General features: G+C 68.7%; 4 protein-coding genes across 4 annotated transcripts; 1 reads left to right on the top strand and 3 right to left on the bottom strand.

The window, feature by feature from the left end:
* Positions 1-1,978: 1,978 nt before the first annotated feature.
* Positions 1,979-4,325, bottom strand: FA09DRAFT_328621 (adenylate cyclase-associated CAP). The gene is made up of 5 exons (XM_025741845.1): positions 3,956-4,325; positions 3,645-3,893; positions 3,341-3,535; positions 2,500-2,623; positions 1,979-2,428 (listed from the first exon to the last, which is right to left on the bottom strand). The coding sequence occupies exons 1-5, from the start codon at positions 4,292-4,294 to the stop codon at positions 2,103-2,105; spliced, it is 1,233 nt and encodes a 410-aa protein (XP_025600121.1). The 5' UTR covers positions 4,295-4,325; the 3' UTR covers positions 1,979-2,102.
* Positions 4,326-4,575: 250 nt separating this feature from the next.
* On the top strand, positions 4,576-6,485 carry FA09DRAFT_333681 (Galactokinase; the record flags this gene model as incomplete). Its single annotated transcript, XM_025743700.1, has 5 exons — positions 4,576-4,738; positions 4,802-5,052; positions 5,163-5,373; positions 5,442-5,942; positions 6,064-6,485. 5 exons carry the CDS (start codon positions 4,576-4,578, stop codon positions 6,483-6,485), a joined length of 1,548 nt encoding a protein of 515 aa, XP_025600120.1.
* A 450-nt stretch (positions 6,486-6,935) lies between these two features.
* On the bottom strand, positions 6,936-9,368 carry FA09DRAFT_221520 (concanavalin A-like lectin/glucanase). Its single transcript, XM_025739553.1, has 6 exons — position 9,368; positions 8,616-9,299; positions 8,283-8,559; positions 7,530-8,225; positions 7,324-7,475; positions 6,936-7,254 (listed from the first exon to the last, which is right to left on the bottom strand). Exons 2-6 carry the CDS (start codon positions 9,144-9,146, stop codon positions 7,126-7,128), a joined length of 1,785 nt encoding a protein of 594 aa, XP_025600119.1. The 5' UTR covers positions 9,147-9,299; position 9,368; the 3' UTR covers positions 6,936-7,125.
* A 2,525-nt stretch (positions 9,369-11,893) lies between these two features.
* Positions 11,894-13,526, bottom strand: FA09DRAFT_328619 (putative phospho-2-dehydro-3-deoxyheptonate aldolase, tyrosine-inhibited). The gene is made up of 5 exons (XM_025741844.1): positions 13,138-13,526; positions 12,936-13,018; positions 12,644-12,797; positions 12,260-12,589; positions 11,894-12,144 (listed from the first exon to the last, which is right to left on the bottom strand). Exons 1-5 carry the CDS (start codon positions 13,499-13,501, stop codon positions 11,927-11,929), a joined length of 1,149 nt encoding a protein of 382 aa, XP_025600118.1. The 5' UTR covers positions 13,502-13,526; the 3' UTR covers positions 11,894-11,926.
* Between the last annotated feature and the right edge of the window lie 78 nt (positions 13,527-13,604).

Below are 13,604 nucleotides of genomic sequence, written 5' to 3'. Positions count from 1 at the left end.
CCGATGCGTTCGACTTGCCGCAGCACGTCCGGCTGCTGCAGGCCACAGTCAACAAGGCGAACGTGTATAGCAACATTGAGGCGCGCGAAGCGGAGGCGCTCCCGATCGACACGGCGCCGCTGCGCGAGGAGATGCGCGAAGGCGAGCGTCTGCCCGAGGATCTGCCGGAGACAGTCTGGGACGCCGCCACGACACATGACATCGCCGCCAGCGCGGTCGTCCGCGCGCGCTTCATCAAGGGGCAGCCCTTCACGCTGCGCCGAGCAGGCCCTGAGACGAAGCCAATCAGTGCGGCCGAGGGCGTGGCACGCGCCATCGTGCGCATGCATCTCGACATGGACGAGGACGACAAGAAGGGCCTGGTCGCCGGCATGGAGAGCATGGCGGTAGAGCTTGGCGGCAGCATCGACAAGGCGATCGAGGACCTCACCAAGGCGAAGCAGATCCGCCTCGAGCGCGCGCCGACGGACGATGCAGACCTGTCCAACATGCGTGCGCGCCGGCCCGGCTCGAACTACGTCTGGTGCGCCGAGGCCAGCGCGACGAATGCATTTGGCGAGCTCGACCTTGCGGCCGTGGCGCGTGCGCAAGCAGAAGCCGAGCGCAAGCCGCTCACGGAAGTGCGCCCGGACGTCGACGACAACGAGGCGGCCGCGCTGGTGATGCTGCTCAGCGAGCACCGCATTGCGCCGGCGGCGCTCGACATGAAGCAGCTGCGCATGGCGACGCGCGGACTCTTCAACGCAAAGCGGCTGAGTGAGTGCCGGCTGGGCTGAGAGCCTGTGCGCGCGCTGACCTCTCCGCAGGCGATGAAGAGCTCGAGCTGCTCCTGCCGCTGGCGCCCGTCGTCAAGCCGGAGCCCGACGAGCTCATGTCCGAGTCCGTGGAGCCGCCGGAGCACGCCGTGCTGGCGTGGTGCGCCGACGGCGAGGAGGACTGGGAGGACGTGAGCCAGCGCATCGCACAGGCCTGGACCGCCGCGGCGCGCACGTCCCGCCGTGATGGCACGCTCGTGGAGCGTCTGGCGAGCTTGCTCAAAAGCGCCGGCGAGGCGGGCGCGACGCGCGAAGCCGTCGAGGTGAGTAGGGAGAACGTGGAGATGCTCAGCGTGTGCTTACGGATGCCGTCGTCACATCAGGCGGCCTTTGCAGACGCCTCACAGGCTCAACTGCAGCGCGTCATGCGTGTGCCGCTGCACGCTGAGCCTCCGCTGGCCTTCCTGGCCGGCTACAACGAGGCGCGTCTGGTGCACGCGCAGTACCTGCAAGCGTGGACGGTGCGTGCGCTGAGCGCCGAGGCAGCCGTGGTGACGCCCGAGCCGGAGGCCGAGAAGTTGGTGCCCGGGCGCCGCAGGCGCAAGAAGGCCACGCCGCAGCCGACGGACGTGCCGACCGAGGAGGCGGCGCGCCTCGCCGCCGCCGCCACGGCCGCCCTGCGGGCGCGCGCCCGCACGCTCGGGCCGCGCTTCTTCCCGCGCGTCTGGCTCGACCTGCGTGGGCAGCGCTCCGCCAAGGGCCGCTGGCAGCAGGGCGTGCGCAGTGTCGTGACGACGGTGCTTGAGCGCCCTGGTGTGCCTGTGGTGAGTGTCTCTTCTTGCCGAGGTGTGTGTGCACCACGCGCTGACCGCGTCTGGGCGCCCCCACACAAAAGTCACACCTCGTCAGTCTCTTTGCGCAAGCCTCGCGCACCGGCCTGGCATACGACCGTCTCGAGGTCGCCGAACTGCTGGGCGCCGCATGCGCCACGGGCGTGCTGGCGCAGCACCTCGTGCGCGCCGACGGCCTGCGCAGCAGCGACGCGCTCGGCGCGGCGGCGCCCGAGGAGCTCTTCTGCGCGCCGCACGAAGAGCTCTGCCTCTTCCCCACGGGCCGCGACTGGAGTCTGTGCGCCGCTGCTGGCCTGCAGTGATTGCGTGGCGCCGCCACACAGCGACGGCCGATTTACCCCCCAAACGACGAGTCACCATTTACCCTCCGCCCTGACCCTGTATCACCTTGACGAGCGTTTCTTTCCTTCCACTCCTGTATTCCACGCGTCACCCTCCATCCTCTTCTTGAAGCGACACGATATGCATTGCGCCTGCGCACCCCTCGGGGTTGGTGCTAGCCCGTGTGCGCCACGACGTCCGTGCTCAGCTTGCCTCCCTTGAGCGAGTGTCGCAGCTGTTCGGGCAGCGCCACTTCGCGCATCTCGCCCTCTTGCGCGCCCGCGTCGGCGCGCGGCACCGACACGTTGATGGCGCTGCACTTGCTCGTCACAATGTCGGCGTCGAGCCCGGCGGCGCTCAGGTACACCTGGCCCGAGTCGCACGAGTCGAGCAGTATCGTCGGCGTGCGCCCCGTGATCTGCACGGCAAACGAGGGCGAGGCGGTGATTTCGAGGGCCGAGACGAGCGTGTCGAGCAGCAGCGACGTCTTGTGGCAGGAGACTGTCGCCCGAGCGTCGCCGCCTCGTCAGTCAGCAAGGAGGCAGGCAAGAGAGAGGGGAGCGACGACGCACCCATCGACACGGCATTGACCTTGCCGCGCACCTGCACGACACAGTTGCGGCAGCCAAACAGCGTCACCGTCTGGTTGATCTCGGTGTGCTCGACGATGAGGTCGCTTCGGTCCTCCTGGTGTTCCTGTTTAAAGCGGGGACAGCAGCGGGAAGAGGGGGAGGGGGGGGGGGCAGGGGAGGAGAGGGGGTTCAGCATGGGCCCCCTTCCCCACCCAGTGGAGTTGCCAGATGCGGGCTCTCAGGCATGCAAAACTGCACCACACAAACACAACGCACAATGGCCCACTTGTTGCCCTCCAGCTCCATCTTCGGCGCCTTCTTGGCCTTGACGGCCGGCGCTGATGCGCCGGCAGGGCTCGCTGCGCTCTTGGCCGGCACCGGAGCTGGGGGGTTGTGATGGGTGGTGACGGTTAGCCACCCACTTTCCATCGCCCTCCCCCCACTCGCGCGACACGGGGGGCCAAGACTCACCACTGCCGCGCAGCGCCGGGTTCTTGTGCGTCATCTCGCTCTTGTCGACCTTCTTGAGGCCGGCCGTGATGCCCTCGCCCTGCTGCAGCTGCGAGAAGAGCGCCTCCATGCCGCCCGCCGCCGCGGGCGCGGCCGCTGCGCCAGCAGCAGCGGCCGCAGCCGGCGGCGGTGGCGGCGGCGGCGGCGGTGCGCCGCCTGCAGCTGTGCCGGGCCCGGCGGCGGTGCCCGATGCAGCAAAGGCAGATGCTTCGCCGCCCTGTGTGTGAGAAGCGCAAGATCTCAGTTCACCCGGACGCCGGCATTCCATCCGCTGGCTCCCCGCCCTTCTTTCCTTGCACACACACACACACACACACACACACACACTCACCCGAGGATTCCAGCTCAGGCCCGTCGTGTGGTGCTCCTTGACGTACGCGGCCAGTGCGTCGAGGAGGGCAATGTAGGCGCGCGCCCAGCTGGCCGGCGTCTTGTCGGCGGCGTCGCGCGCCTCCTTGAGCACGCGGTTGGTGTAGAACTGCGCCGACTCCTTCATCGACGTGACGTAGGGCGCCGGCTTGGGCTCCTGCGATTTTGACAAACATAGGTCAGAGAGAGGAAAGAGAGAGAGAGAGAGAGGGGGGGGCGGGAAGGAGCAGGGGCCCGTGCGCCCTCCTCAACGTCGCAGCACGCACCACGGCGACCCAGCCCGCCGCACCCGCGCCCTCGGCGACGGCCGAGAGCAGGGGGAAGGCGTCCTTCTGCGAGCGGTTCTTGTCGCGCAGCTCTCCCGCGGCCAGCAGCGGCGTCTGCAGCGGCGCGAGCAGCTTGACAAACTCGGGGCCCGGACCCGTGGCGGGCGACGAGCCGGCGGGCTTGCGCGACGCGGCGGCGAGGGCGACGAGATGGCGCTGGGCGGCAAAGGCGGCGACGATGTGCTTTGCCTGTGTTGTGTGTGAGAAGGGGCCCAAGCAGAGGCAGGATGCGCCAAGCGAGCAAGACGCACCTGCTCGGCCACGACGCCGCCGATGCGGCTGCTCAGCTGCGCGTACTCGGCCACCTTGGGCTGCACACTCTCGTCCCACGCCTCGAGCTGCGGCGGCAGCTCTGCGGGCGCTGGCGGTGCTGCGGGCGGCGCAGGCGGCGCCGGCGGAGCAGGCGGTGCAGGCGGCGCTGTGGGGACGGAGGCGGCGGCAGGCGGCAGCGGCGGCGGCGCGCTGCTGCTCTGCGCGGCGGCCTGCTGCGCCAGCGCCATGTCCTCGAGGCGGCTCGTGGCGGCCTCGAGGCGCTTGAGCAGCGTGCCGAGGTTGCCGATGCCCGACGTGGCGAGGGCGGTGTTGGGCATGCTTGTTGCTGGATGGGGTGGATGGGAGGAGGGAACAACAGGCTCAGGGGCTCGAGGCGCGCCTTGACGCGGCCGTGCCAGCTCAACCAACGCCCGTGCGCGCTCGCGACTCCGGCGCAGCGGCGCGCGCTTGCCGAGCTGCTTGGCGTGGCTGTGCCTTCCCGCTGCGCGCCCCACGCCGGCGTCTTCGGCAATCTGGCCTCCTCCACTCGCTCGTCCGTCGTTTCCTCGGCGCAAGTCTGGCGACACTTGCCTTCATCCCACAACACCCAGCAAAGCAAATGACGTCCCACCTGCCCCTCCTCGACGTGGCGAGCATCTACTCTGCGGCGCGCCAGCCGCGCGAGGCGCAGCGCTGGCACGCCCTCACGCAGCGCTTCGAGGCCGAGTATGGCGCGCCGCCGCACTTTGTCGCGCGCGCGCCGGGGCGCGTCAACATCATCGGTGCGTAGTGGGCTTGCAGGGGAGAGACCAACCTCTGTGGCGCTGACACTGTCACACTTGCAGGCGAGCACATCGACCACATGGGCTTCGCCGTGCTGCCCGCCGCGCTGGAGATGGACATTCTGATGCTGGTGCGCGTCACGCGTGCGCCCGACGGCGAGGCGCCGCCGCCGACGCTGCGCGTCGAGCTGCGCAACACGGCGCCGCGCTTCGAGGCGGCCAGCTTCGAGTGCGCCGTGGCAGACCTGCAGGGCGTCGAGCTGCAGCATGAGGGCGCCGCACGCTGGGCCAACTATTGGAAGGTCGCGCTCAGGGTGAGTTGTCTTGCGCGCGTGCCGGAGGGGGGGCGAGGCAGACCTGGCAGTATCTGGCCAGACAGCATAGCATGGCAGAAGTGGGCTCACATGGCGTGTGTCATCGCTAGGGCCTGCACCCGCACCTGCCCGCCTCGGTGCTCGACTCCGCCTCGCGGCCCACAAAGCTCGAGGTGCTCGTCGACGGCACGATTCCGCCCGAGTCGTCGCTCAGCAGCAGTGCGGCCATGACGGTGTGCAGCAGCATGGTGGTGCTCGAGGCGTTTGGCGCGCGCGCACTCATCGGCCGCGAGGAGATGGCGGATGTGGCCATTGAGAGTGGTGCGTGATTCCCCCCCCCCCCCTCTCCAACCCATGCCCCCGGTCTCTGCTGACAAAGAGAGAGCCAGAGCGCCTGGTCGGCGTCGCCTCGGGCGGCATGGACCAAGCGGCGTCCATCTTCGGCGTGCCATCGCACGCGCTGCACATTTCCTTCTTCCCCAAGCTGGCCATCCGCGCGCTGCGCCTCCCCGACTCGACGCCCAAGCACACCCTGCTCATTGCCAACACGCTCGTCGTCTCGGACAAGAAGGTCTCGGGCCCCGTGCAGTACAACCTGCGCGTCGTCGAGCTCTGGATGGCCGCGCGCGTGCTGGCCAAGCAGCTCGGCCTGCCGCGCGACGCGAGCACAAAGACGCTGCGCAAGCTCATGCACGTGTACTTTGAGAAGCACCCGCTGGAGGAGGACGAGGCCGCGCAAGAGCTGGGCGAAGAGGCGGCGCAGATCAAGAAGCTCGGCCAGCTGGCAGAGCAACTCCTGCCAAGCCACGACGTGACGCGCGCAGAGGTGGAGCAGCTGACGGGCTTTGAGGGCGAGGCGTTTGAGCAGGAGTTCCTCTCTGCCTTCCCGAGTGAGTTGTGAAGCCCCCCCCCCCCCCCCGGGGGGCGAAAAGGGGGGGGGGGGGGGGGGGGGGACATGCCCACACACCGATCCGCACTTTGACTCACCTCCCTTCCGTCTCGCAACACCAGTCCGCGCCGACAAGTTCCGCCTGCAAGCGCGCACGCGCCACGTCTTTGCCGAGGCGTATCGCGTGCACGAGTTTGCCGCGCTGGCCGCGCGCGCACACGAGGGCGTGTACGCGGAGCTGGGCGCGCTGATGAATGCCTCGCAGGCGTCGCTGATGCTCGACTACGAGAACGGCTGCGCCGAGATTCTCGACGTGGTGCGTCTGGCGCGCGAGGCGGGCGCCGAGGGCTCGCGCGCAACGGGCGCCGGATGGGGAGGCAGCACGGTGCATCTGGTGCGCGAGGACCGCGTGGACAAGGTGCTCGAGGCGCTCCGCACGCACTTCTACAAGAAGCGCTGGCCCGAGCTCGGCGAGGAAGAGCTCGAACAGAGCCTCCTCGTCAGCGACCCGGCGTCGGGCGCGGGCCTGATGCTGCTGGACTGAGCGAGGTACCGCAAACGTGCATCCGCATCCCGCAATGGCAATCGCAGCTAAGACCAAGGTCGTGGCACTGCTCGAGAAGTGAAGCGCTATGCATCCCGAAGGCCGGCAAGGGGCCAGATCGGAGGCAGTCACGCAGGGCTTTTCATTGAGCTGCAGCTGAGCACGCAGACGCCCGCCGAGCCTTCTCCTCGCGGGCGCAGCTCTGGCATCCCTTCCATGGCTTCGAAGCCGTCGCCCCCCAGCCCAGTTGGCAGGCAGCATCAAGCAGCGGCCGTCTCTGCACCTTGGAGATTGCCCTGTCTCTCTCTCTGCTGCGCTGCCATGCCTCTGGCGTGCGCGGGTGAGCAAGCTGCACTTCGTCCCGTGCTGGCTGGCAGCAGCTGCCTCGGCAGTTCTCGCAAGTGCCCGATGGGAAATGGGCGCGCGCTCCACGCGCTCCACTGTCCGCCCGCGCTCGCGAGTAGCACGAGGCCAGCCAAGGCCCAGTCAGAGTGGCAGCAGCCAAAAGGTCTCCTCTGCTCGTCCTCTGCCCAATGCACCTCACGCCGCCATGCTGGGTGTTCAGTGATGGCGATTAGCGGAACATGCACCTCTCTCTCTCCCCTTCCTTCTCCTCTGGCCTGAGCGCTGCGCGTGCTGCCTACTGGCCGATGGCAATCTGGTGCTGCTTCAGCGCCGGCGCGCGCGGCTTGGGCGTCGAGGGCGAGCCGGGCTTCTTCGACGGCTCGGCGTCGCAGCCGCCCGGGTTGAGACGGTTGCGCGGCCAGTCCTAAGGCGAAGAAGAGGGCAACGGGTCAGCACTGGTCACTCCTGCCACACATGCACGCCAGCAGCGCACCTGCTCGTAGCCGCCCTCGGGCTGCGTGTTGCCCCACAGCGTCAGGTTGGCGTTCGTGTAGGCGGGCATGTGGCGCTCAATGTACGCGCTCGTCGGGAAGTCCGGCGGGTCGCAGCCGACGTTGATCTGGCCTTTGGGCTGGTACACTCGCACTGCCGAGGGAATGTCAGCAGGTGCCGCATCGGACGTCAACGAGCGGCACGCACCCCAGTCGACGGACATGACGGCGGGCCAGAGATCCGCCAGGCCCTCCCAGTCGACGGTGCCGAAGTTGCTCGACATGCCGAGGTTGAGGATGATGTACATGGGCTCCTGCGGCACGGGCCGGTCCGAGATGCCCGACTGCGGGTCCGCCTCCAGGGCAGCGGCGTTGAGGCGCCAGGCCTTCTCGCCGCCCGAGACCCACTCGATGTAGCCGCCGTGTCCGGCCTGATACTCGAAGCCGTACTCGGCAAAGGAGCCGTCGCCGCCGTACTGCATGGCGCCCTGCGGCGTCGCCGTGACGGCACTGAGCGCCTGCTGCGTCACCTCGCCCGTGTAGCCGTTGTGCTTCGTGCTCTTCTGGTAGAAGGAGAAGGCCGGCCCACTGGCGTTGCTCGGCGTGTAGAGCAGGTTGAAGGGCGCAGCCTGCGCCGACTGCGACACCGTCATCTTGCCGTTCTCCACCTGGCTCTCGAAGACGTCAATCTCGGGCGCCGAGCGTCCCTGCCACGTGCCGTCGGGCAGCTTCGGGCCGGGATGGTCGTCGTCGGGACATGTGCACGCCGAGAGACGCTGCCCCGTGAGGAAGGAGAGTGCGTTGGTGCCGTGCTTGCGGTTGAAGACAGTGTCGCCGCCCGTCAGCGCCGCGACGGGCGTCGAGTTGGTGTAGGTCTGGTTCTGCAGCGTGCCCACGTCACATGCTGTGCAGCATCGTCAGCTGTGCTCACATCCTGCGTGCCGCGCCGTCGCTGACTCACTGTCGTACGTGTAAGGCCAGTTGCCCTCGAGCGAAGCGCCGTAGCCTGCTCGCCCGAGATTGCCCATCGCCCAGAACGCAGGCCACAGGCCGCCGACGTCTGCGCGGCCGGGCATGCGCACCGAGGCGGCCAGGTAGCCGCCGGTGAAGCACATCTTGTTCCAGCTCTGCAGCATGCCGCCGCGGAAGTTGAGGTTGTGCTCCGGCGTCTCGCTGAGCGTGATCTGCAGCGCGCCGTCGCTCGTCGTCACGGCGGCCGGGTCGTACCACTCGTAGTTCTGCGACGAAGGAAGTCAGACAAAGCATGTCTCGGCTGGCCTCCCGCAATGCTCACGTTCGTGCCCCAGTAGTGCAGATCGACTGCTTCCCAGAACGGGTCATCGCCCGGGTAGAAGCTGCGCCCAGCGGTCTCGAACTCGTCTGAGAAGACGAGCTCAAACTCTGTCGTGCCGTCGAGGCCGATGCGCGTCAGCGCCTCCTGCGGCGTGTCGGGGTCGATGAGCGACGTGCGCATGCCCTTGATGTCGGCCACCTGGCCACTGGCATTGGTGCCGCCCAAATTGAAGCCGCCCTTGGTCGAGATGTGCGGGCCGAGTGCGTACGAGACGACAGGATAGCCGGCAAAGAGGCCGAGCAGGCCGCAGCCGAGCACGACGAGCGTGCCGATGTTGAGCATGCCGCGCACCGACATGGCCGGGCTCTTGCCCGAGTCGATGCGCGGGTCGTGCAGCGCATCGTCGGGCTCCGGCGCGTTCTTGATGTCCGCCCAGCCGGCAGGCGTCGTGGGCAGCGTGTAGGCCGAGTGCGCCATGTTGGACGACGGCGTGGAGCGGTGCCGCACGCCACTGATGCCGCCGGCACTCATGTCGACGCTCTTCGACGAGCCGCGCAGAGAGCTGAAGCGCCCTGCGGCCCACGCGGGGTCGTCGCTGCCGCGCGGCGAGGCGTGCGCGCTGGAGAGCACCGACGCCGGCGGCGAGTTGGCCCAGCGCGGCGAGCCGAACGACGTGGGTGATTGCTGCGCGGCCGCATGCGTGTGAGATCCCGCATGCTCCAGCTGTCTCTCCTCTCCTCTTCCTGACGCACTCACCGCATACTTTGGCCGCGAGCTTATCCGCGCGCCCGGCGCCGAGCCCGTGCCCACGCCGACCCCGACGCCGGCGCCGCCGGAGCCCGGGTTGTTCGGGTTGGCATAGTGGCCCTCGCTGCTGCTGTCGGGACTCTGCGGCAGCAGGCCGTCCATGCTGGCGTTGTCGGCCGCCGAGTACGTCGAGTGGATGCTCTGCGCGGTGAAGGAGCGCTCGCCGGCGTCGTGTGACGCGGAGGACATGCTGGGCGAGAGGAGAGGCGAGAGGCGCAGTACAGGGAGCGAGGACGTGGAGACTGGTCAGGCGTGGGTCTCGCGAGAGTCAACGACCTCGGGCGTGCGGCGAGTGCGCCGAGTGGCCGTGAATAGACCCCGCACGAAAGAGGTGATTAGTGTGGAAGGTGAGAAGGCGAAACGGAGCTGCGGTGCGAGGAGGGAGAGGGAGGTGACGAGAGGTGTGAAATGCGAGAGCTGGCTTGCTAGGAGGCGAGGCGATGATGTGGCGGCGGCGCTAGGAGACAACAGAGGGACAGATTGCGGAGACGGCAGCGGCGCGACAGGGGCGGCGCCGGGCGCAGAAGGAGCGAAGAGAAGGATGCAAGAGGCCGGCCGTGCTGCGCGAGAGGCGAATGGCGCAAGAAGTCTCTGTGTGAGAGGGTCAAGAGAGGAGCCAACGAGGTGAAAGCAGCGAAGAGGACCGGGCGAGGAGGGCGGTGATGAGGAGGCGAAGATCAAGAGAGCGCCCGGCGGCGACACCAACAGCCTGCGCCCTCGGAGCCCGTGCCTTCGAGGCCAGCTTCAGGCGCAGCTGCATGCGAGCGATTCGAGCGGGCGATCCGGGCCCTCGAGGGCGGGCCTCCAGCAGCAGTGCAGCGTTGACGCTGCGGCGGCTGCGTGCAGCGTGCCGGGCCTACGTCGGCGGCGGGCGCTGTGGAGTAGCGCGAAGGAGGAGTGCCGGCCGCGCTCGCTGACACGCGCGCACAGAGAGGCTCCGTGCGTGCAGCGGCACCGCCGGCGCTGTGGCTGCAGCTTGCTTGCCTCGCTGCTGCTGCTGGGTGCGGCTGTGCCTCGCATGAGGGCTCAAGTGCCGGCGGCCCGCCGGCCGGCGAGCTTTGATGTTTGATTGTGCCGAGGCACGACGGCTGCGGCACGAGCCCCTCGGTGCTCCTCTCGCTCTCGGCTCCGGACTTGCGAGGGGCACGCGGCGGAGTCGCTGCGCTGTGCAGGTCGCCGCAGGCAGCGCGCAGGCAGCGCGCAGGAGATGACTCCACGCGCGCTCACACCGACGCCGCCGCAGCACGCCGCGCAAGGGGCACACCGTCGGGCGCCCCTCCAAGCCCGCCGAGCGAAGCAAGGACGTCGCGCGAAGCATGCTTTGCAGCTGAGCATGCTCTCACCCTCCAGCCCTCCCCCCAGCGCCTACGGGCGGCGCACGCCGTGTGCTTGTAGGGCAGGCCAGCCTCAGGGCCCCGGCGCAGGAAAGCAGATCGCCGCCCATGCTGCATGCTGCGTCTGCTGCTGCGCGCTTCCTGCCGGCGGCGCCGACGCGTGCGCCGCGCATGCATGCCTCGCCGAGCGGCGGCATGTCGTCGCACGACTCGTCCAGTGCCGCCGGCTCACGGTGTGGCTGCGGCGTGCGGAGCCCCTTGGCTTGACGGCACCGGCACCGGCGAGCAGCGAGCTTTGCTTGGGCTCCTCTGCGTGCGATGCCTCTCGCGTCTCTCCACCGATGCCGGCCTCACGTATGGTTCGGCCGCACAACCAGCAGACTCCTGCGTCCGGCCGCCGGCCTGCAGCGCTGCCGCCGCTTGCTGCTTCTTTTCCGGCACGCCGCGAGATGGCAGGGCGCTTCGCTGCGTGCGGTGCGCATCGCCTCTGCTCGACGGGCCGCTGCGGCAGGCGCTCGGCCTCTGGCGCCGTCAGCTCCGCATGCGATGGCAGCTCGCCGCAGCGGTGCCATCGCGACATCAGACCGAGGCACAGGACTGCCGAGCCTTGGACGCGCTCCGATGTCTGTAAGCCAGACAAACACGGTGCAGACGACGTGCAGCCCCCACCTCAGCGGCAGCAGGGCGCAGCTCAGCCCGCAAGTCAGAGGGCGCTGACTCGCACCCCTCTTGATGCTGCTGAACATCCGGCGAGGAAGGCATGCGCGCCGCCTTCTGGTGCGCTTCGCGTAGGAGCGCACGCACGGCGCAACGCACGCACGCGCATGTGTGGCTGAGGGCGAGCGCCTAGCGTCCTTTCAGACGGTCTCGGCCGTCTTGCCCCCTGACAGCACGTTAGCAGCCGGCCGCCGTCGTGCGTGTTGCGCAAGCGGACAGACAGCTCGACGCCCCTCTCGAGCTGCACCTCGCATTGATCCCTCAATCAAAAGCTACGGCGCAGGCGCAGCGGTCGAGACCACGCGCGTGCAAGGACGGCGCAACACGGCAGCCACAGCAACTGCACCATCGGGCAGCCTGTACATCTCGCACGTGCACGCTGCGATGACTGATGCGCACTCTCAAGCCCGCCTCAGGTACCCCCTTCAAGCATCTATTTGACCCTACGTCGCTTCATGCCTTGGTCCCTCTCCGCTTCAGCACCGCCTCGTTGAGGTCGCCCAGCAGCTTGACCGTCTCCTCCCACCCGACGCACGCATCGGTGAGCGAGACGCCCTTCTTGAGGTCGGCGAGGGTGCCGCCGGCCGGCATGCTCTGCGCGCCCGCCTCCAGATTCGACTCGAGCATGACACCCGTGATGGCGCGCTCGCCGGCCGCGAGCTGCTCGCAGACTGGTGCAGAGCGTCAGCATGGGCACAAAGCCAGGCAGGGCAAAGCGAGGCGGCTGCAGGGCACGTCGTCTTTCCAAACGATTCGCACGCTCGGCTTCTCTGCCATCTGACTCACCAGCGGCGACACCGAGCGACTGCTTCCGGTAGTCCTTCTGGCTGTTGCCATGGCTGCAGTCGACCATGATCGACGGCGTGCGGCCCTCCTTCTGCATCGTCGCTGCGCTGGCCTGCACGCTCTCGGCGTCGTAGTTCGTCTTGCCGCCGCCGCCGCGGTGCACAATGTGCAGGTCGGCATTGCCCGTCGTGCGCACAATGGCCGCCAGACCCTGCGACGTCACACCCATGAAGGCGTGCGGCTGTGCCGAAGCGCGGATCGCATCGAGCGCGACGCGCAGCGAGCCGTCCGTGCCGTTCTTGAAGCCGATCGGCATCGAGAGACCAGACACTGCAGCACGCGTCAGCGCTGGAGACAAGCTACAAGCGTCTCCCGCGGACTCACCCAGCTCGCGGTGCAGCTGGCTCTCCGTCGTGCGTGCGCCAATGGCGCCCCACGAGTACAGGTCGGACGTGTACTGCGGCGAGATCGTGTCGAGCACCTCGCACGCCAGCGGCAGGCCGAGCGACGTCAGGTTGATGAGCAGCTCGCGAGCGATCTGGGCAGGAGGGGTGTGAGCCGAGAGCTGAGGAAACATGGCTGTGCCGAGGCGCCAGGCTCTCGCAGCGTGCCTTACAGAGCAGCCCTCGGCCCGCCTCGTCTCTGCAGCAGCGACCGTGCTCCAACGTCCACTCACCTTCAGGCCGCGGTTGATCTGGAAGCTGCCGTTGATGTCGGGGTCGTTGATGAGGCCCTTCCAGCCGACGGTGGTGCGCGGCTCTGCAAGCGGCCGAGTCAGCAGATGCGCGAGCATCAGCAGCTCTGCTGCCCGCCGCCCGCCGCAGCGGCAGAATGCCTCATGCTCTTCCATCCTTGCGCCTCGTGCTGGCTCCACTCACTCTCGAAGTACGCGCGCATGATGACGACCAGGCCGGGCCACTTGGGCATCTCCTTGACGAGGCGCTCGCCGTACTCGATGGCCTCCTCGGGGTTGTGGATGCTGCAGGGGCCGACAACGACGACGAGGCGGTCGTCGCGGCCCGCAATCACGGCGCTGGCCTCGCCGCGGCCGCGCGCCACGGTGCGCCGCCCGGCCTCGCTGAGCGGCGTCTCGTGCAGCAGCAGCGCGGGCGCAATGAGGGGCTCGTAGCCGGCAACGTGCACGTCCTGCGAGTAGACGTAGGCATCGCCGTTGGACGCAGATGCGGCGGCGCCGTTGGCGGCGAGCGAGTCGACGAGCGGCGGAGCGGCGTCGGCAGTCATGGTTGGGGCAGGTGTTGGTGTGAGAAGGAAGGAAGGTCTGCGGGGCACAGCGAAGGCGCGCTGCGAACGTGACTCGCTTCCCGCGGCGGTGCCCGAGTGCCGG

The sequence above is a fragment of the Tilletiopsis washingtonensis genome (assembly GCF_003144115.1).
Source record: "Tilletiopsis washingtonensis strain MCA 4186 unplaced genomic scaffold FA09scaffold_5, whole genome shotgun sequence".
Lineage (NCBI taxonomy): Eukaryota > Fungi > Basidiomycota > Exobasidiomycetes > Entylomatales > Tilletiopsis > Tilletiopsis washingtonensis.
Note: the sequence above shows the minus strand (reverse complement) of the source record. Positions and strands in the feature narration are given on the sequence as shown.